The following is a 24,564-nucleotide window of genomic DNA, read 5'->3' on the forward strand; positions in this document are numbered from 1 at the left end:
AGAGAAGGTGAGAGGACAGCCCCACTCACCCACTGAGGGACTGAAGTGCACAGTGAAAAACAAGGGGATTATTTTTTAATTATTTCAAATTTGTTAATCATGAAAAGCTACAAAGTCCAGAAATAAAAATGTAAAGTTGGAAATGAACATATTAGGTTTTCTTTTAGCAATGCATTCGTGGAAAAACTGAAGCTAAAGCATAGAGTTCCACCAGCTGCAGTTTTATTGGCTGATTCTCATTCAGATTTAGGAGCTATAACTGACAGAAACAAACAAAAAGCACTTTTCCATCAATACAATTTTTTTCTTGGTCCTTCACCCTGTCAGCAGTCAGACTGTTTAATACCCACGCAGGATAAATACTGTCTAAAAAATACATGTGTATCATTATTGCTCCTACTACATTGTAGTGAATTTAACCAATGTGGAATTAAATGAAGTCTATGTCTAAGTTATTTTCATATTAAACTGCAATAAATTACAGGATCTTTTTTTTTTTAATACATTTATGTTATTTAATTTCTTTTTTTTAATTTAAACAACTGAAAATAGGTGCTCTGCAATTGCAAGTAGATAAAAAATAATTACATGTAAATGAGTTGCTGTACACACAACTTAACCTGACATATTTAATCATGTCAAATTAAAGTAGGTACAACAGATTTGTGTAACAAAACAAATGTCAGTTACTTACCATAATTTCCCTTGTAACTGCTTTAATCCTTTGCTCATACAGAGGCTGCTAGCTCGTGGCCGGCTCTGACCTGATGATTGGTTATCTTCGACTTTAACCACTTTCCATTCGTCAGCTTCTTTAAAATGTCCATGTTCAACTACCTTAGTGTGTTTGATTAGGGTTGTTGTTATGTTGTTGGTTCCCCTGTGGTTTACTTTGGGGAACTTCAATTGCAGTGAAAGGCTTCCACACTGATGACATGTTAGCACATAGCTGTGAGTGTACGTGACTATTTGCCTGTGCTGCTGTGTGCTTTTTTCACATGCATGAAAGGGATGGACTCGTATTTCAACTTATGGCAGGTCGGTCACTGGTCCGGTCAAAGAATGCTGGAAATGAGCTCAACCTGGTTATTGTCCGGTTGATTGTTGCATCACTATTAAAACTGATACCTTGTCCTAGTGATAGAAATTTATTTTTGTTTATTATTTTTGCAATAGTGTGAAACTCTAGGCCAAGGTTATATTTCATATACTGCACAGTTACCTACAGCATACTGTTAGTGTTGATTACAGTGGACACACATAGTAGAAACAGTTTATTGCTTGCAAATATATCTTCCAGTAGTACCATAATTTCTTACCGTGTCTCCATCAATTTGTGTGACATGTTCCCCAGAGAGATGAACAGACCCTGCAAAGCCATGACAATATCTGGATTTCACTGTTGCACAGTAGTATACAACTGTCTCAGACTGCACACTACTCTTAATTGCTTTTAATGAATCGCATGTCTTATTGAGCACAACCGCTGTGATTTTGCCAAAGAAAATCCGCCGACGAGTGTATATTGAGTAGCTGCTGACTGAATCACACATTTGTTGCCAAGTTGCTAATTTGATATTTAAAGAAAAAAAAAAACTGCCTCACACATTGATCATTTTTGTCAACTGGAGATTTGATAAACAAACTGTTGGATGACATTCATGTTATATTTGCTAGACGGAGCTATTGAAATGTGTCATTATAGGCTTTTCCTTTCAAAGCCATACAAAAATCTGTAAAATAACTGTTATTATTCGAGCCAGTTTCAGGCTCGTCACGCTGTGATCTCCTGTGCTGTTGAATTATCCATATTTATGTATGTTTTTTACATTTATTTTTACTAAATGCACTTTTTTTCCTTCTCTTTTCAGCAAACTCCAGTCTTCTGGGAGGAGGCGGAGGTGAGTGAACGCTTTTGTTTTTCACTATCGCGTCCCATTGATTGCTCCTATGGTAAAGCAATTAAAGTTGCACTTATCAGATCAGGCATTCAGCCCATCTGTTTCATTGAGTTCATGGCAGATTTCAGTGTCTACTTCAAGTGTCTGTGTTAAATGCGGCTGAATGTAAGGCCAAAATATTAGAGCGTGGTACAGAGCAACCTTGCGCTGTACCACACTGAGAGATGGTCATTACTTTAGCAGCCTGCCGAAGGACATTATCATCAAGGCAATGCTGGAAATCTGAGGCAGCCGATTGTGGTGTGGGAACAATGGTTAGGGAGTGGAATGCTACCGCCCAATCACACGGTTCTTCCTTTGTAAAATTTGACTTATGCAGTGACATGATTGAAATAATCATTCTTTACTGCAGTGAGATGAGGTTTTGGGTAAAATGCACCAAGTTACACTGTTAATTTTTAGTCCCCAGGGAAATTTTTCATATGTAGGGATGGTATGACAATGAAATAAGGTCACTGCTTCAGACTTATATGTTTATCCAGCCACATTAACAGCCTTCAGTTGTATAGTCGGATCACGACTATGACAGTCTGCCTTAGCAGAACTATCTGTCTGATATAACTAATCAAAATACGTATTATAGATAAATTCTTCCCTGTGTTGTGTTTTATGAAGGTCTCTATCACAGCAAACATTTTATTTCTTACGCCACATTTTAATGCAACCATCAAACAGCATCTTCACTGTATCGTATATTGCCATTTTTCCCAATGTGTAGGTTTTTATAGCCTGTATCATTTCATTCCTGTGTTTTCTTTAGTGAGAAAAATGCAGTATTGTGGATGATTGGTTCATCTGCTTTCTTTCTGGGCAAAACTATATAGGTTTTATAATTTTGTGTACCAAAAAGAAAGGCACATGCTGCACCTTGTGATTACGATGCTTCTGCATTTATTCAGTCATTAGGGTTTACCACCTGGCAAAGATGACTCATCAGAAGCAAAGGACGGGCAAAAAGGAAGATCAAAGCCACTCAACGGTTATATGCTCTGTGCACATGGTGTCCATTAGAGTGTACATTGAGCTGTTGAAATCTTATTCGCATTTAATCATGCAGCTTGGAGTGGCCCTTATCTCGTCTGATACATTTTTAAGACTGCAAACTTGCCGTGTAGAATCTCAATCCATCAGCAGCATGAAGAGGCCCTCAGCGCACAGCCATCTTAGGAATTTCTGTGATTGAGATCAGAGGGTCACAAACATGCTTCTCCATAACCAAGCCAGACCCTGTAAAGCAGGTATACTGTCCGCCTGAATGGTGTCTGTCTCCGCTGCGACTCGCGCTATCGATTTGCCGTGTCCAAAGAAACACAAGAAGCAATTCTCTTTGCTATTACATTTTCATTATTGTTATTTTGTGCCAGATTACCTTTTTACAGTTCTTTAAATCCCGGCCTTGGTGATTGATCCAGTTTCTATTTCAACTAATAATAGCTCTGAGGATATTACAGATTGCTCTGTTTCATAACAGCAGCAGCGAAAAACGGAGGCGAATTGGAGGCTGTCAACATGAGAACGTGAGATCTTATGTGTCAGTTAATGTTGTACTTTGCAAGAAAACATTTTAGCTGATTGTAACCTGCAGCTGCGCTTATTAACTCCAGAGGAATTTCTAATTGTAGCAAGTGCCATTTTTTTGAGAGCAAAGCCTCTTTTCATTCCTAATTGACTTCCAGCGATGCTATTCCTAAGTTACTGGCACAGGATATGAGGTCGGTTAACTCAAAAATGACCATGAGGTGAACAACATGTATGTCATACGTCCTTTATGTGTATTTTTAAGAAGAGTAAAGGAAGAAGCCAATTTCCACTTTGCCACAATTTGCCACAGCGGGTAGTCTTTCTGTTCTTCTTTTTTTTTTGGCCGTGGTAAACAACGATGACTATAACTAGAGAAAGATTACTATTATCTACCAGGGAGCTGAAATTGTTATTTTCCCCCTAAAACAAAGCACTACACCGTTTGTCTTTTATCTGCATGAGGCCAAGAGGGGTTTTATCTTCCAGTGTCTTTATCACTCGAAGGTGTCTGCTAAACCTGCAAAACTGTTCTCTCTGTTGTCACCCTGCTCTCCCTCTCCACCTCTATCTGCGGTTTGGCATGTGAAGACCTCCTGCCTGGTGGCGGCGAGGATCGATGTGGAGAGGAGATGTGCTCTCATATAGGGTCCTCCTTATCTCCCAGCTGTCTTCTCGGGGCTCTGCAGAGGGGTAGCTTCACAACAGGATGATCCATCATGCTGGCCTCACACACCTGAGCCATGTGTAACTCTTAACAGTTCGGGAAGTAGGACTCTGAACAGCTCAGGAAAACTGGACATAGGCTTTACTTTATTTAAGTTAGTTTACCACCTAGGTGTACTTTGAGCACCCCTGGCTTTGCATGGTCTCTGTTATTTGGTCTCGTTTAGACGTCTTTTCACAGAAAAACGTTTTACTTCTCTAGAATGCATCAGTTATTCAAGCGTGGCATGTGGTCACAGCAAAACAGAAACAGAGTTTTGCTGGTGATTGTTTTGTCGCAGTCAGAGTAATGTGAAAAGATGGAAATAAATGACAACAAAGCTCTTTCTGAGCCTTTTTCAATGCACAGGAACGCTGCATTATATTTCTTGCAATAGTTATACAGAGAAACGATTCATAAGAAAAGATTCTTACGCCCTGATGCTCTATTAAATCCTTAGAAATCACTGATGGGAATTTTCTCTGGGTTATGCCTCTTCAGTATTATGTACGCAATGGGGTTAACCAAAATAGCACTGTTATCTGCTTTAGACATGTTGGTCTCACTGGGATTTCAAACATACATAGAGGGAAATAACAATGATCTCTGATAATAGCATCCCAAATAGGGCCTCTGTGAATAGAGGGTAATTATGAATGGTACCAGGTTGCTCTTGTGATGTGTGTCACAGCATGGCTGGATGCTGGATGCTGTCCCAAAAGAATAGACCTAATGTAAACATCACATTGCCTATTTTGCCTTCCCCGTCCCTTTGTCTTTTTTTTATCCACACACACACAAACACAAGCATTCAAGTGCAAACAGGGCTATGCAATGATACCATGAAGCCCTGTGTAGCTGGAGCGGGGGAGCTTCACTTGCCTTTGATGTCTCCATCCAGGAGGGGAATTTGCTCATTAGCATTCTAACCAGAACCATTGCCCTTTTAGCACTAGGCTTTAACTAGACCACCCAAACAAATCGTTCTTCTCAGGTTGGACCTCCTTTCTGTGCTCCAGTCAAGCAGTGGGTCACTGGCATGGCTTGTTGTGTGTGTCTTGGCTTGGGCTAATTCAGCCACGACTGTGGTCACTCTCTCAACCCGTCCAGAATGACACAAAGATTCTTTAAAACAGGGCTAATAACATTAAAAAAGTCTGCATTTTAAGTGAGCCCTAAAACAAATATATATCAATGTCGACGTGGTTATCGACGATGCCTGCGCTACTCGTTACGCAAGAGCCGCGGGCCTTTAGCACTCTTCCTATCCTAAACGCTGGCATGAGTCATGGCAGGTATTAACACATTATAATAGATGAGAATAATTATGTTTGCTGTCGTGGTGCTTACGTCCTTTGTCCTCTTCTGCAACTAAACATGTCATGGGATGCAGGCTCCCGAAGATATGACAAGGCAATCGCTTCTGCCTCTCCTCAGATGTGAAATGATGTGAAAACGCCTGCATGACGACCGCGCTTTACAAACACAGTTAACAGACGCAAAACAAAATGTTCCGAGCTCTGGCCTTTAAGTGAAATATGAGAAAAGATTGCTCATGGTGAAATTATCCGATCAGAAGCGCAGAGCATCATCATCAATACGGATGCACCAGCACTATGCTGTAAATGCAAGGCTGGCCATTATCGCAACACAACGGTTAAAAAAGACAAAACACGTGTTCAGTTTTAAGACATGTTTGAATAATCCTTTGCTGAGATTCCTAAGTGCTCCACTGTGCTTATCTTTATCTCCATTCTTTATGCAAAGAGCTCTGTTTTCTTTTCCTGTCACCTCCAGGTGAACCATTATCCTCTGTCTGGCTCTTACCCGGGGCTTGTTTATTGAGTCGATTGGAGGGGACCATGCAGGGCGCTGTGCGGTTGCAGGGGGAGGGGTATAGGTCGAGATATAGGGTGGTGTTGGGTGACGGTTTGGGCGAGATGACTTTCTGTCCCTTACACAGCTCCCTGGAAGCCCCCAGACTAATCGCTCAAAGATGACGTATTATTCTCATAACTCAAAGATTACACACTATGCTTGACTGATGGTCCTCAGTTCACAGATGGTAGTAACAGCCATTAGCATAACTTATGAGAGAGATAGCGTATTTCCCCATGGAGTAACCTAAATAATGTAAAATGATAAATTGAATGCAAAGATTCCTCAGTCAGTGGGGCACCCTTGGGATTTACTTATCTCCTCATATTTAGAGAAGAGTTAGTTACACTCTGATCTAGGCCTGCCCTGTATTCGTGCTGCAATATTCCATGTTCTTTTTTAAGCGTGTTCAAAACAGCAGTGATGTACTGTAACTGTATACTGTAGCACTCAGCAATTCTCTCTCTTTATCCGTGTAATTCAGTGACAGCAGCTCAGTAGGCTTGGGTCAGGACATGTGCATGCAAGTATGGGAGTGCCCTCTCACACTGGTTTTAGCCAGTCAGGCTGATTTGAATAATTGAATTAAAAAATATATTTGAATTGGCCCCATTCTTGCATAAGCAAGGAAAGTCATTTTGTAAATTGCACTTACTTAGTGAAATTATAAAGCAACTTAACTCTACAAATCTCAAGTGTAGTGAACTTTTAAGTGAGTGTATGCATTAAAACTGCACTGTGTGCTACCATTGAAGTGTTTCCTTGCCTTTATTAAATGTGTAGCACAGTGTAATGCAGGGGTTATATGCTATAAAGCCAGAACAATCTCCTCGTCTTACTGGAATCTAGATCCGTTTCCTTTTTTTTAAAATCAAAAGTGCTTTTAGTGTCTTGCAGCAAGATGATGAATTATTTGTGTTGTTTGCAACTGCATCTTCACCTAAAGCGTCTCAGCGCGTCAGTCATCATATTGAGTAATTATTGCGTGAGAAGCGTCCTCATGCCGCCAGATCATTTATGACAGAGGTGCTGTGATTTAGAGGGCGTTCCAGTGAAAGTAACAGGACAAGGTTATCTGCTGGACTGCAGTTTGCGATACCCAAATAGTGGTGAAGATAACATTGCCGTGTGAAAGCTTTCGCGTGCCATTTCTGTCTTCCCATGCCACCGCAGAGAACAGCCACGATGAACAACCCCCTCTCTTGCTCCTCATCCTCCAATCAGCAATGATGGATGGACTAATTGATGCAGAGTGATTGGGCCATTTATTTTATCCTACAACAGTGGGTTCCATATTTAGGATTAGCGCTGCATTATAATGGGAAGGGAAGAAGAAATGGCCGGCGAGGGAATGAATCCGAGGGGGGTAAAGAGGGACACTCTGAGGAACAGTTATAAAAAATGTAGAGACAAAAAGAGGAAGAGAGAAAACACTCATGCAGCTGTTACAAGCAGCGTTAACAGGACTGGTTAGTTGTGTAATGCTAAGCTTATGAGGCATAAGGGAGTGCTCCAGAGAGTTTATGGTGTGGTCAGTATCCACGAATAAGAGCGGGTGAGAGGGGCATATAGTTTCCACGTGTCCCGGTATCCCTCGCTCAGCCTATGAATCATTCATCTCTGTCCCCATGTATAAATCAAGCTGCCCGCTGTTGCCTGCGGCAGTCATGTCATTAGCTCGTTGATGGCATCGCTTGATCTCTGGCACTGCAGTGCAGGTGAGGGAAGGGGTCTAACTTTAAACAGCACACATAGCAGAAACATATCAAACTTTGTAGAGCTTTTGCTGGTGGCTGTGGTATAGTGAGCTTTATGGAGCCGTAAAGAAGCATGTTTCCTATGCATGTTTTCTTGAAACTGCTCTCACATCTGCCATCGGGGTGTAAAAATGATCTTTCAACACTGTAATTTGAATGTGCTTTTTGAGAGCACAAGGTTACTACAAGTCTGACTTTGTTGGCCTTTGAGAGTAAAGCAGAGAGAAAATTAGGTGTCTATGATGGAGACTTACACCAGAGGTTCTCTAAAACATGATCACCTATTTTCTATGTCATTTTCAGGCTGATCCAGAGTCTTACGTGGCCTTTTGCCACTAAAGAGTCATTTGAGGTGAAGAGCTTTACTTCTCTAGAATCTCGTCCATCGCCTATTGAGCGAGAAGACTGAGAAACCCCGGAGCCTTATCGGTTTTAAATGCTAGCTCTGCCAGCCACAGAGTGCTGTTACACTTTGACTTACAATCATGGCAAAGTACAAAGTGCATAAAATGCATATAAGCAGTCCTCGCTTTTTTGAACAGTTGTGGTACATACCTTTTGGCGTCCACCTTTCTTTGCTATTGCACACATTTGAATGTTCCTACCTCTGAATCATTTTGTTGCAAATAAATATATGTGATATTACAGTCAGGGCCTCTGCTTCCCTCAGGGTTGCTGTTCTAAACATATTGGAACTGCTTGTTTTACTTCATGTTCCACCCTTGCAGCGTCTCTCTCTGCGTTTTGTGCTCTCTTGCTGTCTCTGAAAGGAGAGATATTTTGCACTCCCACAACATGTAGATTTCAGCTTCTCGGTAATTCACTTGCTTTTGTACAATAATGGATATTCAACCTCGTTTAAGAATCGTCCACCTTATTCTGTCGCCCCTCATTGAACACAACGTGAGAATATCTCCACAGGGCTCAAGGAGCAGGCAAGAAAGTGTCAATTTAGTTCTCTTCCACACTGCATCACACATGACCTCCCCACGTACCCCAAACGTCCCTTTTGTTCACCAGCATTTCTGGGTCACTTGTTAAGATTTTAGACAACTCAGTGCATTGCCAACCACAGTGTCAGAGCACATTTGTATCGTGCACGGGCTTTATAGTGGCCGTTTTGGGGGTGGATCCTGCACAAAATTAAAGGTGCTGTCTGTTTTTGCATACATGTGTCTGTGTGTATTACATATATGCCTCCTATTAACTGTGCACTGTCATGACAGTGGCTGTGAGTCTAAGTGGTACTATGGAAGCATTTGCTTGCATGATGGTATGTCTGTGTGCCTGCCTGAATTTAAACGCCAGTGTGCTTGTGTGTGTGTGTGTGTGTGTGTGTGTGTGTGTGTGTGTGTGTGTGTGTGTGTGTGTGTGTGTGTGTGTGTGTGTGATCCTTACTCTGGCATAACTGGATGCTGAGTTGTCTTGTCAGTTGACTCAGTGGTCAGTTTTGGTCCTGCTGCCCCCAGCAACGCACTGTGGAGTGATGAGATCTGACAGACGGGAACAGTTCTTAGCAGGGCACTACCCCATCCCATAATCCCGCCAATCATGGCAAGGCTATTACAAGGACATCAAGAGCTTAGACACACGCTCACAAGTGATTCAGCACTGGCTGACATGCCAATATACCAATCATATGAAACCCTGTCATTTTTGAAAACATTTACCCAGGATTGCATCCTGAGAAATATTTTGTTCCAATAACACAGAAGGGACAAAAGGGAAATAGATAGTCTGAAATATACGTTCAGGTATTTAAAAAAATCAGCCAAACACTGAGGCTCACTATAATATTAAAAAAGGTAAAAAATGAATTTGTGATGACTTTCTTTTAAAGTTTAACAATTAATGTTCTTAACATGGTGGTTCAATTTATTTCCTGTACCCTTTATACTCTTTATATTGTATTTTTACTCTGCCTTTAAGCAGAGCCATTAGCTAACTCTCGAATAAGCTCACTCCTTGAGCCAGCCACAGTGAGCAGAATGATCTGTTTTAACTAAATGCTTAATTTAGCACATACTACACAGATTATTTAATAAAGTCAGCATGCTACCGGTGTGGCCCTGAAGTGGTCTGTGGTATAATTCTCCTTCAGCTTCCAGTTACTGTTATTAACATGAGACCACACAATACTGATGGGAGGGAACCAAATAGGTGTGGTAGCTGGTACAATTACTAATCTGCATTCTGTGATGTTAATGTGCCATGTACTATTCTGCTATGTTAACTGTTGTTAGCTGCTGGACCAATTCCGTATGGGCTGATTTAGCAAAACGCACACGTGCAAACTGCACGTAGCCGAGGTTTGCATTTTGCCCCACAAATAAACATCCAAAGGCCTGACTGCTCCTGACTATAAAAGTGTACAGTTAGATTAAGGTGGTATATAGATATAAATCCATACACTGCACTGATAAAAATCGCAGCGGGAGTATTTAGGTGAGAATATCTAAATTCTGGCTGGTGGCTGATTAGTGGCACTGTTTTTTTACGCTATCTGTGCAGAAATTGACCCGCTACAGCCTCGTGCCAACTAGTAACAAACTGTCAAGCTTTCTGCATCTCTCATGGGGCAGCCTAGTTAGCTGTGTCTGACAGGCCTCTTGCCTACAAGAAAGGTTTGAGTCCAGGGAGGGCAGAGCAAGCTCCAGAGGAAAACTGTCATCTTTTTTTTCAGACCACAGGGAAGAGGAGGAGTTTCTCTCTCCCTTCTTCTCTCTGTCTCTCTCTTTTTCACCCTCCCATCCTTCCCTCTGTATCAGCCTGTTCCCCTGGTGAAGATCTTCACTTTCCCACTGCCTGTTATGCTCCTCTTAGCCTGACTGTGCAGAATAAACAGATGGGTGTCAGAGGATGAAACACCAAGCTTCCCCGAGGAGCAGGGCCCACCGTTTTTTTAACCCACTCGCAGTTTTCTCCTGCAGGGCCGCAGCAGCCATCCCAGTATGCTAGCTGAGAGTGACACCAGGACAGGCAGTTAGACTGAGGTGAAAGACGCTCCATGTGTCCTTCTTAAGGGAAAGATGAGCGTTTATACCACGGGGATGATGCCCGCCACTCCACCTAATCCTCTTTTCCCAGACACTTCATTATCACCTGCATTCTGCAGCCACAGTATGTGTGTGCTGGCAGATCTCCGAGGAAAGCTACAGAAGCTCGCGTAAAAGTGCAGTGTGAGGAAGGAGCACTGAAAAAGCGAGAGAAAGATGAGGAGGATGGCGGTATGAAGAATGACAGTGGATACGCAGAGTAAAAGGTGTGGTGGAGGTGGAGAACAGATGTCAGACATAGTGGGTGGTAGTGAGAGGTAAACAGTCGGCTTAATGTCTTCTCATTTTCTCTCCACATATATCCATATATATGTATATGTATATATTTTTTTCCCCCTCATTTCAGAAGCCGGCAGGATGCCAAACTGTCACCCCATCAAACACATCACTTTATCAATTAAAGTGAATAAACCATTAGTGGATTTAGCTAAACAGCTAATTAATAAGCATTTTTGTAGGGTTTAAAATTGACAAATTACATAAAAGTAACAAATTGAACTAAACGATCACATGTATTCTAGGAGAAGATGTTAGATAGGACTTGATTTTTCAATGTATACAGACCAATTAATACCAGTATATTTGTTGTTTTCTGTGTCGGGCATGAGCAGAGACGTCTGCTGGGAAGAAGATTAATTTCTGAGTGGGAGAGTGCAGCAAAGCTATTTGAGCCCACTGAAACATGTTGGCTCTCTACTGTGAGACTCGCATTAGCACATGCCATAATTGATGGAGGAGCATACTTAGCAGTAATAATGGGCATGGGCTTTATAGGGGGTGGTATCAAGACATTATTTTCAGAAAGCTCTAATTAAGCTTTTTTGCTGTGGCTTTGGTGCAGCAGCGACTGTCCAGTGTCATCGGGAATGCTTTCTCTGATAAACACGCCGCTTGCCAATCGGTTTGTTCTGGGCCTCCAATGTGCAGGGAAAATAAACAAGTTCATCAAACAGTGCGAGACAGCGCTCCTCTCCACTGACTCTAGTCCTGGCCCTGATGAAACGGCAATCAGCTCAGTGCCATTGGGAGCCATTGTGTTTACAGTCAGTGGGTGGATAGACTGCTGCTAGCTGGGGGAGATTAGACCTTTGAGACCAGCTGGGACATTCCCACCACCGTGCAACTCCACCTGTGAAATTGCAAACGAGACCACGTCCCTCCCCTCGACCTCCGTGGCTGGTTGAGTGATCAGCACGACACTGACACTTTGCGAGGTTGGTCACTCAAATTAAAGTGAGACCCGGTGTACACGAGAGCGTGTGACTGTTTTGATGGTGGAGGCGCATGAAAGCAGACACAGCTGTAGGTCAAGATGTGGGTGGGAAGCGACACAGTTGACTTTGATGTCACTTCTCCAACCACTCACCTCCCTGGAACGTTTCTTCCCGACTCAGATTGAAGATTCACTCTTGAAAATTTCCTGCCGCCGTCTTTAAAATAATGAGCGAAAGTTATCACGGTGTCGCCGTTTTTTCGCAGGCCGCGTTCTACATAAACAGGGTAAACCTGAAGGAAATCCAGCAGGATAGAGGGTAGATGTGAGCCTCAGCTGACAGCCCCTGGAACGTGTTTCTCCCCCTTGGTGGGGCAGCGTAGAAAACCTCACCAAGCGTGACAATAACAGAATGCCAAAACACGGATTGGGCCAAATGAGCTGTGAATGCAAACAAAGTAGCGAATTTGTTCTGTGGCATTTGGGGTGGACACGTGTCCCCTCAGCATGTTAAATACTGCACCCAGTCTAACTGACAGACAGGAAGGCGGTGAAAAATGAAGAATAATTAAGGAAAGACGGAGGAAGAGACAGAAAATGAAGAAAGGCAAACAAAGCAGCAGTGATAAAGCCATGTCTCACACGGTTATTGATGTATATATATATATATACGTTCTTATTCTAGGATTGCTGCGTTTCTGCAGCTATGCTGTTTCTTTGGATCCCACCAGAGATTTGTCATGCCTTATGGTAAATTTACTGAAGCATAAGCTGAAGCGCTGGAGTACTTGTTCTGTTTTGTTATCCACTGAGAATTTCTTGGTCTGTATATGACTTCATATTACCTCATGAATATTGATATCCTGTAATTTGTGTCTGGCTTACGTTCGGATGCTTCTTTGTGCTTTATGTGTAAAAAATACGCACACACACACACTGACTCTATAATCCTGAGTCTGGCTCAGCTGTTAAATGTTTTATTTACTGAGCCTTGATGAGATAAGAGCCGGGTGTTTTGGAATGTCTGTCTGAGGACATCTCTGTGTGTGTACGCTTCTTTTAAGTGCTGATTGGTCATTTGGCATCCGTCCCTCAACACCAAAATGGACTCTTGGAGCAACTCATGAAGGCTATAAACATAAGCAGCTGATAGCGGGGCTATCTGAAAGAGGGGGGAGAAAAATAATAATCTTGATAATACACATTTATTTTGAATCGTTCTGCGGGGATATTCAACAAATGCATTTTAGACTTTTAAGGGTGTTGCTGATTAGCGAGGAGCTTAACGGTTTGTGGGGAGAGATTGTTGCATATATTTCAGTTTTTCAATCGCTCTCTCTTTCTACATGTAATACTCAGGCAGGCCAGTTAAGGAATCAAAAGAGCCTAACTGCACGGAAAATGGATCTGTGCTGGGTGGCTTGTTAATTCCCTGGTGTGCCTCCTGAGGTGAATCGCTGTCGATGCGGACGTTGTCTTTGATCATTCACAAAGCATGTCGTAGCAAGGTCTGCACAGGCACCCAACAGATGGTCATTAAATCGTGCGTTATATTTTACTGGAGCTTTTTTTACATTCCTGCAAGATCTCTGGGCTTTTATTGCTGCTGTTTAAGATGGCCAGCATGCTGATTGTAAACAAGCTGAGACTTTTTTTTTGCGAGTATGCCAATAGAGCCAACAACAATGTGCATGCAGACCTTGCATAATTCTCACTCAGAACGTCCACTGCTTACAGAGACATAACCATTAGACAGGATTAGCCTTTAAATTTTTATTGATTATAGGATGTACTTTTTAAAAAAAGTGTTTAAGGTGTAAATAGTGTAAAATGGTATGCGGCCTGCTCTGAAGAAGCTCACTGTTTTTAGATGCCAACAAACCCTAACAGAACCTTGCTCACCAGCTGAGCAATAATGATGACCTCTGAACTCCAGTCAGCTGTGCTTCAGCAGCTCGCCTAAGTGTCAGTAAGCATCACGGAGACAGTAATCCCTAATTACCTCTGTATGATTGGCTACTGACCAGAAATGGAAATCCACCTTAATGATGTATGTCATCTAGCTGACATTTAAATTGCTGACTTCCACCAGCTACCGCAGTAAAGCGAGAAACAAATGTTCAAATCTCTTCAAGGTGACTCTGGTCTGGACCTGTGCATACAGAAGCAGAAAGCTTGAGAACGAAACTGCGAAACTATAGGAGGTAATGGAAAAAGAAAATGTTGATGAAGTTGTATGTAATGCAACTTAATCTGCAAACCTAGCCAGCGGTTTTGTGGTTTAGCAAGGCTTCACCGGTTACTGGATCCAACTTGGTGCTGCCTTTGTTTTTCATCGCGTTTCTTTAACACACGATATGCTGTATGTCTCAGCATGCACTATAAGAATGTTATGCAAAAGCAGATATTAGAATTAAATAATTCGGTGTTTAAAGTATCTGTTTTTGGCTTGCTGTAACTGTGGTTTATGCCCATCTGTTTATATTTTTGCACATCCACATTCAGATCCAAGTGCAACACCCTCCTTTAACCTGCTTGAGCTTGAATATATATTCATTTGCATTAAATGCAATTCTATTTCAGTTCAAACTGTTGCAAATGAACTCTTTTGAACACCCATGCAAACTCCTACATAAGCCCACGTTCTTTATTCATTATTTTGTCATGTGAATTTTGCTGCACCATATAGCCTTTCCAGATCTTTTCATATTAGCAGGCAAAATGAGGGACAAAGGCTATGTGTTATGTTAGTATGGAGGCCAAAGTTCCTGACAGGGCAATTTGCTGTCTTTTCTTTTTGGTGAGGGGAGACAATAGACAGCTGTAGGCTCATTCGGGTTCCCTGTGTGCTGCAGTGTGAAAGCAGCTTGGCTTTTTGCCCCTAGGGTCAGTGCAGGGATCTCAAACACCACGACTGATGAGCACTAATCGGGCCTCCTCGGCAAACACAAGCCTTTCTCTGTAACCTTCAAGCCGTGAAACACAATTTCCAGAGGCAGCGGGGAGTCCGGGGGACCACGAAGTCAACAAGCAAATTGGGGGAGTGGTTGCAGAGCACACACAACACACAGTCAGTACATCTGTTTTCAATGTAGCAGCCTGATAAGACCCTGCTTTCAGAAGTAATCCGAATTAAAAATGTAACAACATTTATTTGCCTATATTTCACATTTTAATATAGAAGATGTTTGTGAAAACAACCTTGTTGTAAATAACTTTTTATGTTGTTTGACAATACTGATGTAACATTTATTGATCGTACCAATTAGCAGTTTATAAAAGTGGTTGCTACATAGGATGAACGGTCTCATGAGATCCGGTGCACCAGACCTATAATGAATTATAAATCTAATTTTAGTTCCCCAATGTTTTTAGATTTATAATTCATCCCTCCGGTAATGTTGAAGCTGTGCTTGTGTTCGAGCTTTATTGCGATACTTTATCTTATACATTGACACGTCTGCTGGTTGTCTATGTAAATAAGAGCAGACAGACTTAAGAAACTAATAAAAAAGTCTTGTAAATAACATAAACTAAAACACCCAAAAGGATCATTACATTGTAATTTGAAAACATGCAATAATACTTGCATATTTATTGACCTTCCTTTGAAGAAGCATTAATTTGAAGTGTTTCATCTTTTACATATGAACTGTTTTGATGACAGCGTAGCGTTGACCTCCTTATTTGACAGATGTAACCACCCATACACGAGCAGCATTCCTTTCATTGCAGCAACGACTGGAGCTGATTAAAGAATTGAAATGGTCCATTTAACCCCTAACACAGGCAAGACCTACCTGTGTGATGGTACCATTACTTTGCAGTAATTCCTGCAGGCGGCAGCTTGAATTGATCCCCCCTCAGCCATCAGGAAGTTTTAGTGCTGCTATGTGTGTGCTCAAAGCCCAGTTTAATAAAGCTAGCTGGTCATGAGCAGTTAAACCAGAGGAGAACAATAAATAAACAGACTCGCTCTGTCCTCATCTACTCTACCACCACTTTCTTCTGCACCACTTCAGCCACATGGCGTAAGTGCTGCATGCAGAGAGGTCAGCATGTGGGCATGGCTGGCTTCTATCTGGGTCCGGCACTGACCCTCTTAGTGCCATTATTAGACCAGCACATCTGGGTGAGGGTTTTATTATATATTTATAATATATAATATAATATATTATGTATATATAATATAATATGTATATATATATATATGTATGTATGTATGTATATATATATGTATGTGTTTATAGTAAACTCTAAATAGTGTACTTTATGGGAAATCAGTGTTTTTATTATGTATAAACATGGTGATAGGAATGTGTTATGAGACTGCTGCCACAACACAGGCCATCGGTGGGGCAGATTGATGTTGAGGGGCCTGGCCGATGGAGATAGAGTTTATCTGCTGCAGTCTGGGATATGAAATCTAATCACATGAGTGCCAGGTGAGGAAGAGCAGCCGCAGATGAGCCACTAACGCACACCATCACACTTGTATTCAACAAATGGCAAGGAATTTCTCTCTGCTGGGTTGAGACAGGCGATAAGCTTCAGACAAGAACGCTCTCGCTCCACAGATCTGTCTCTCAGAGGAAGAGGAAGTGAATGAAAGAGGATGGCATTAGAGAGAGAAGAGGGAAAAAAGGTTAGCTATGGAAAACGTAAAAAAAAAATCCCGAAAAAACTCTCAAAATACCCGGCAGCCAAAAATAACATACCACCTTGGCATATTTTTTGTTAATTGTACTCTTCACAATATGATCTGGTTTTTCTATTTTTGTTTGAGTGTAGTCAATAAAGGGCTTAAAAAAATCCAAACACTATGTAAGATAACAGAGAGTTAAAAAAAATCAACAAGTTTACATTAATAATGGATTGTTGTTTCTCTCAATACATCCTCCAAACCCATATAAAGCCCTTTATACAAAAGCATTAAACCAAGCTTTACTCACAGCCCCAGGCTTCTGCGCCTAGGTGGTTTGTGTTGCACTCTTTACCTGCACTTCAGCTGTATTGATGCCACAGGTATGATTTCAGTGCTGTTTGAAGCTGCATCCACACAGAGAACGATTTGTTGTTCGTGCATTGCATTGAAGCTGAATCTGAGTGCCTAGGTATCCCTACAGTATATTTACTACCCTGTGACACACAGGCTTCTCGCATGACATCACGTTGCTCGAGAGTTGTCCACCATGTTGGATGTGACACAACCATTGATTCCCAGGGAAAAAGGTACATCCCCTGATTGGCTGATGAGTGGTTCCTGCAGGCTGTTGGCTATTGCTAGAGCCTGCAGCGCCAGAAACCTCTTTGGGCTTGCTTTGCTTGCTAGCAGATTGCTGTGATTGGCTGTAGTTTGCATGGAACATGCCAGCTTGTCTGCTAACAAGCAGGTTAGTGATTAGTAAAACTTCAGAAAGTGTGATACAAACCACAAACGGACAGTGTTCGCCTTCAAAGTAAAAGTTGCCTCAGCGCTGCATTTTAAAAGGTATCTTTGGTCACACTTTTTACAGTTTCATGGCCACTTGGAGAGCAGTTGGTAAGTGTTTGCAGACAAGTTGGCAATTTGCTGTTGACCAAAGCAGCTGTTTGGGGAATTTACCTTTTTATTTGTAATGATTGGTGTTTCTCAGGGGCTTACTGATTGATCTCAATGCCTGTGTGACTTGAGCTTTAGTCACCAGCAGTCCTGCACTGGGACCTACCTACTTCATGTTAACAGTGTTGATGAAGTTGATGAATGTTATTGACTTTTGATGTTGTTTGCTTGCCATGTTGCTGCTGATCTCTTCTGTTTGGATGCAGAGTAAGCTCTCCATAGTTTGAGCCACTTTTATATCATTTTTAAAAAATAGGACCCCTATTTCAACCTGTGTGTATGTTTTTTTTGTCTTGTTTTTTTTTTAATCTCCTGCATTCTTTCCTACATCTTTATATCAGGGCTCTTTGGTATCTTAACTTAGACACTCTTAAGTTACTGACTATAGCCCAAAGTCCCACATAAGACATAAAATATGCTTCTGTCTAAATGAATTGCTTGGATTTATGACATAAGGTGATATGAGTACCGTACATATACAAGTTTATGTTCTTCCATGAATATGCTTTCCCGTGTGTCTGCGTTTTTATGTATCCATCCATCCATTTATTTTCTACCACTTATCCAATTCATGGTTGCATTGGAGATGAAGGCTCTCCCAAGACATCACAGGGCAAGAGGTGGGGTACAGCCTGGACAGTTTGCCAGTCAACACATAGAGACAGATGACCATTTACGGTCACATTCACGCCCAAATTAGAATCACTGGTTATCTAACAAGCATTTCTTCACACTGTGGGAGGAACACAGAATAGCCTCAGCCGGTTGGTGGATTCGAACCCAGGACCTACCATTTGTTAAATATGATAAAATGCCGTTTTCCTTTGAAGACTTCAATTCTTATTGCTACTAACTGCTATGTTGTGCAGGTAACAGACCAACACATGTCTCGAGTGGTACACATGGAGCTACCTGCTGCTCTAGTGAAGCTTCACCAGCATGTACTCAGTTTTAAACTTTGGTCTTTGTTTGGATTCTTAAATCTTTGAAACTTGGTTTATTTTTGAACATATAGTGTACCTGCACTTACAAGTTTGATAGTGAGCCCTGAAAGGAATCAGCAACTTGGTACTTTCTGTGTTTTACTTGGTGTAACAGGCAGGAAGTAAAATGCTTTTGAGTGAGGATCACACAGTGTGCTACACATGGCTATGGCACACTGCGCTGAGATTTTTACTGACTTTTATGTACCACATAATAAATACATTTTTTTAAAAATAAGACATATGTGGATATATGTGGTAAATGAAATAAACTCAATGTCAAGATCAGGAGAATCATGAGGGAAGGATTATTTTTCCATGTTATCTTTTCTCACATGTAGCACAGGGGGTGCAGATGCACTCTTCCTTGGTATTAGGAACGTATGTGAATAGTCAGCTAGATGATTAAACTCAGTGCCCTTGCTAGTCCACCTGAAACGCTCGTAGGCGTAGGTTAAACAAATTATTCATATTTTAATAATGTACAACTCAAAGGATGTTATGTAGCCACCTGCCCTTGGTTGGGGCAGCAGCTCAGGCAGACGGCGGCACACACTATCTCTATCTATCTCTACGTCTCAGCAATTCTAGCCTGAAAAACAGTTTTATGCATGTTGTGTCACAGTGAATTGACATAGAAGCACTTGAACAAGGCCGTACTTAACTATATGCTATGCATTCATTCAGCTTCAGGTTAATCTGCAGGGAACCTGGTGATAGCACTGCTAACATTAGCCATTCTCTTTAGATAAATATGACGCATTTCAGCTGTATTTGAAATACGATTTGATTATTTAAAATGTGGTTCATTGTTTTCAATGGCTCCTAAATACAAATACGCTGTTTAACCTCATCCATCGGCTTGAGCTCAGTCGGGAGTCTTTTTTCCCTCCTTAATTGACTAATAAATGATGCTAGCATCAGTAATTGCTATAGTTACAAAGGGCTGAACCAAGAGAGATGATGCATTCATTGTAAATGCCGCCATCATCATTATTAATACTATGGATGTTTACACGTGGGGGAAACAGGTTTAAAAAAATGTTCAACACCAGAAACTCCACTTTGCCGTGTGGCTATTAGGGCCCCAAAAATGTTATGAAACAAACTCCTATTACTCATTGAGCGGCAGGATAATCATTTTGACAGGACTTTTAGATGGAACGGGCAAAGAGAGAAAATTACAAATCTGAGGGAGAGAATCAGCAAATGGGAGATGTCCTCTTTGCCTTTAAGTTCTCCCTCAGTCTGAGACGGGTAATGGGTGCGCAGTGTTTATCCTTTATGAAATACATGTCACAGATGTCACAAAAAGAAAAATATTTAATATTTAGATTTTTTTTAAATGCAATCTCAAGCTAAAATGGGAGTTTCACTCTCTGAGTTGCGATGTATTATCCTTTATATGCAGTCTTCTGCCCAGTTTCTCATCTCCTGGTCAGAAGAATCTTATAACGCTATTGTAAATCTCTAGAGACCAAAAGGTTCAACACTCCAAAAGTAATGAATTTGTCAGAACACGTTCAGTATGCTGTGCTGTATATTAGCCGTTAAATCCCACTTGCCCTAAGTTCATATATATAGTTTCTGCGAAATGAGTGTTGGAGGGTGGGATGGTGATGATGACCTCTTCACCCGGTCACTGATAAAGCCATCAGATGTCTTTATGAAAGGGCAGCTGGATACTTCTCTTATTTCCTTTACTCGCCCAGCATACCTACCCATCAACAACCACGTGCTCATCCTTCACGCTTCTCTCGAACTGGCGACCCCAGACTAGGATGCAGTACCATCCGTTTGCCAACACGGAGATTGTTTTTCAGCCATTGAAATTTTACCCTGCAAGATCAATGTTGCAGCTGGCCTGAGAGATCCCAGAGAGGACTAGAAGGGGGGTGAGGTCAGGGTTTTCTCCCAGACTCCCTGTGGTGTGTTTAGGGTAAGATCGGGCACTCTGAAATCAGTCTTTTTACTGACAGCTGAGGTTTAGTCTTCAACCGGGGCCTGACAAGACCGGCTGGCCTGGCTGATATTCTTAATATCATTTTACCTGCTGGCTCTCAGCTACTGATGAAACTTTCAACAACTCAGATAACATCTAACTTTGATAAGTTATTTAAAACATGTTTTTCTTTTTCACTCGGGCCGGGTAATTCCTAAACTGCAACATTTCCGTGTTCCCCTTCGTATCTCATTAACTAATCTGTTTATTCAGAGGAGATGAAATTGGAGATGAAGCTGCTTTTTCTGCTCTGCGTTACAGGCCCGACCCACCCCATTGTTCTTTTATTCTCTCATTTTTTTTAATTTTTTTATTTTGCTTGTTCAAAATTAGATGGATGCAGAGTGATTTTATGCTTTCAGCTTAGTAATGGTATTATGCAAAATACCATTACCCTCAAAAGGACACTCCAAAGTGTGGAAGTGGGTCAAGCGCTTATTTTAAAAAGGGGTTATCTGTGGAGTTGTGGAAAAAAAACAACACAAACACCCATGTCTTCCTTACTCTTAGCTTCGAGAGCCATTCAGCAGAGAGGGAGACATTTTAGCTGGAATGATGGTGAGCAAAGGTTTCCTGTAACTAATGGTCATTGTTAGTTTGGTTTAAGAAGCACACTAGACTGAGACATCCAGAGCTCCCATACAATATTTTTCTTTCTTTTTTTCTTTCACTCCCTTCCTTTTCTCAGTCTCGCACTCTCAGCTTGTAAAGGTGCTGTTGAGATTCTGGTGAATATGCCATAATGGAAGCTCTTTGTTTGCTCAGGTGCCGATCCTTCACAATGGGCGGATAATGGAAGAACACTTTAGAGACAGATGTTCCCTCTTCATCACACTCATCAGTGTGACCCTCTTTGAAAGGAAAGGGAGGGAACCGAAAGAGAAAAATCATATTAGACAGATATGCCGTCCTCTATCCTTTTGCAGTAATTTTAGCTGTTTACATGTTCAAAGCTTAATCCAACATTGCTGTTCGCATGTTCTAAAGTACCAGAGGACCTCTGTAAGACAAGCGTGCCTGCTAATCATGTTGACCCCCAATAATTTGCTTAATTCAGTTTAGCTGTGGAGCTACAAATGAAAGGTGTCCCGTCAGCTCAGTGAGCGTTCATTAAAACAAGCATAAACAGAGCAAAACAGAAAAAGCAAACAGAGGCATATTTCGGGTTGCCGCATGGCACACTTTTCCAGAGTGTTTATTAGTTATGGGTCACCTTGAAGGTTGAGGAGTGGATGGAGGGCAATCAATAGCAAAGCCAATAAGGAAGCAAGAGGCTAAGGTTAAGAGAGTAATCCTTGATGGTAAAGCAGGAAATCTATAAAAAGAATGATTTCTCCACTCCTGCAGGGTAGAAGATGCTGTTTATTAGAACAAGGTTGAGGCCAGAAACACGGGGTAACACCAAGTGGAAAAACATTGACCTACTCTATATCTATATTAGAGATGGACCGATCCGATATTACGTATCGGTATCGGTCCGATACTGACCTAAATTACTGGATATCGGAGAAAAATAAAAAATGTAATCCAATCCATTAAATATCACGAAAGCACCTCACAAAACTTGCAACACGCCGTAACTCACCTCAGAACGTTAGCACGTCGGAGCAGTATGCATCACCTGATAGAGCGGCTGTGGCATGCGGGACCTGTCGGTGGTCTGGATAGCATTTGGAGCTTCGCTAGCAACCCGGCATTTCAAAGTTATCCCGAGAGAAGTAAAGCAAGTGTGTAAGTCCATCTCTGAATGTTTGTAAAGCATTCCTGCATTAAGCTTAACAAGCGACTGCCTCTCCTGCTGCTACTTCAATCATGAAACTGCTTAACGATCAGCTGATCGGCTTTTCTGTCGCGAGTCCGTGTCTCTAGTTTGCTTTTGGCCCACTTTGCACCAGAAAGAGGAAACCAGTGGCTGAACAACAGCAGCACGTTTAAGCTTGATCAGCTGTTGTTAGAATTTATTTATTATTACTTTCTACTCGAGGATCTTTTTCTACGTAGCTGACGCTGGTAACTGTGCAGGGGCGGATCTAGCAAAGTTTAGCCAGGGGGGCCGATAGGGCATTAACAGGGAAAAGGGGGCACAAAGACATACTTTTCTTTCTTATTCTCATTTAAAATGTCGAGCTTTTAATAAATAATTATCTGACACCCAAAGTTTTAATTTGATGTAAAATGAATAGAAGTCAATTACTGTATATAGTGACTATTAAGTCTAATATATATACCCTAGTAAGCTATAGTACTTTTTCCTTTGGGAAGGTACCATCTGTGCAGTCTGCAATTTTGTTGAAGAAAGATGTTGAATCTATTTAATATTTCTTGAAAAATAATTGATTTCTGTGCATTTTTTTTCACACTGCATCAAATTAAGGTTGATTACGTCGATTAAGCATCATGAGGTGGAGTGTGAGGGGTGGTTCCCTATTTTTTATTTACTTATTTTTGTTGTTGCTGGGAGTTGGAACCCTATTAGTTAGGTTGCTTAATATTTATGCTAAGTACTCTTTAAAATACCAGAATAGGGAGGATGGTGTAGGTTTAAGTTTATTAGATTGATCAGTATTGCTGAACTATGAAATATTTTTTTTTGCATACAGGTATAACAGAATAGCTTTAGTGTAGTTGTTGTTTTAAACTTGAGTATGAACTTATACAAAATGCAGCAAGATATTTAAAAAACAGTTTTGTTGATTAAAAAACACTATATCGGATTCATATCGGTATCGGCAGATATCCAAATTTATGATATCGGTATCGAACATAAAAAAGTGGTATCGTGCCATCTCTAATCTATATATGTATAACTCTCCATCCATCCTAATCTAATCTACAAAAACCTTTTCATCACTGACGAATGCTACTTTTAGAATTAAAGTCTTCTGTTTTTTTTCTGTTTAATCGTATTGAGATTTGTGTCTGTATATTAAATTTGAAGTAGTCTGGCCCAGTCTCCAATTATACAACTTTTCTTGCTTTCACAGAACTTCACTAAATCCAGAGTAATATATTGTGATTACAGACTTGAGGATACTGCCAGAAAAGTTGTTAGAGCTGGCAGCTGTGACCGTTTTAAGATAACTTTGCTACAATAGGTAAATAGCATAATTTGTGCTTTCATCTTACACATGAACCTATAATAATAAATGGCAGCAAACAAGTACGGGCTTTCACCAATCATTACTTAATCCCTCACATAGTTTCAGTCATAATTAAGCAAATCTGGAGAGAACAAAATGATGTCGCTTGTGTCTTTACATCAGTCAGACATGCTGACTACTCAGTTTTTCTTCCTCCCAGGGACAATGCACGGTGATCAGCAGCACTTAAGTAAAACTTAAACATCAGCTTGTGGTGCTTAGGCTACCATTTCTTTTTAAAAACTAAAAGCGGATCTGGATTCTGCTCACGGCTTGGTATTTGTTGACGTGTCTCTTGATGCAGCACTTCTCTGACACATGTCATCTTACCTGCTTTTTACCAAGTATCCCCAATTCTTTCTATTTTACAGACAAAACTAAGGCTTTCTTTGTCTCACAGCAGTAATCTATAATCAGCTACTGTGGTTTTTTAACAAATTAATAAATGATGTTAACTAATGAGTCTAGAGCTTTTTTATTAGCATTATAGTATAAATATTTCTACAAATACTTTATTTATCTAACTCTTTCCAACTGAGAATAGATAAATGATTGCTGTAAAATAATTTTTTTTCATTAATGATTCAGTTTTTGACTCACAGTTATGTTTTCATGGCAAATTTTTTTGCAGCACTCAGCTATTGCTTATTTTTGCTGCTATTTTTCCAGCTAGTGTAACCGCTCAGACACAATGCAGCTTGTCTTACCTTGCGACATCTGCCTCCTATGCTAGAAAATGCGTACTCTA

General features: G+C 41.0%; 1 protein-coding gene across 1 annotated transcript in view; it reads left to right on the forward strand.

The window, feature by feature from the left end:
* The window catches only part of macrod2 (mono-ADP ribosylhydrolase 2), a 401,770-nt gene that overhangs the window by 120,130 nt on the left and 257,076 nt on the right, over positions 1-24,564 (forward strand). Inside the window, exon 4 of the mRNA XM_026190215.1 lies at positions 1,872-1,901. Coding sequence (XP_026046000.1) covers positions 1,872-1,901 — 30 coding nt within the window. The remainder of the gene's footprint in view (positions 1-1,871; positions 1,902-24,564) is intronic.

This window comes from Astatotilapia calliptera, chromosome 13, assembly GCF_900246225.1.
Source record: "Astatotilapia calliptera chromosome 13, fAstCal1.2, whole genome shotgun sequence".
In the NCBI taxonomy this organism is placed as follows: Eukaryota; Metazoa; Chordata; class Actinopteri; order Cichliformes; family Cichlidae; genus Astatotilapia; species Astatotilapia calliptera.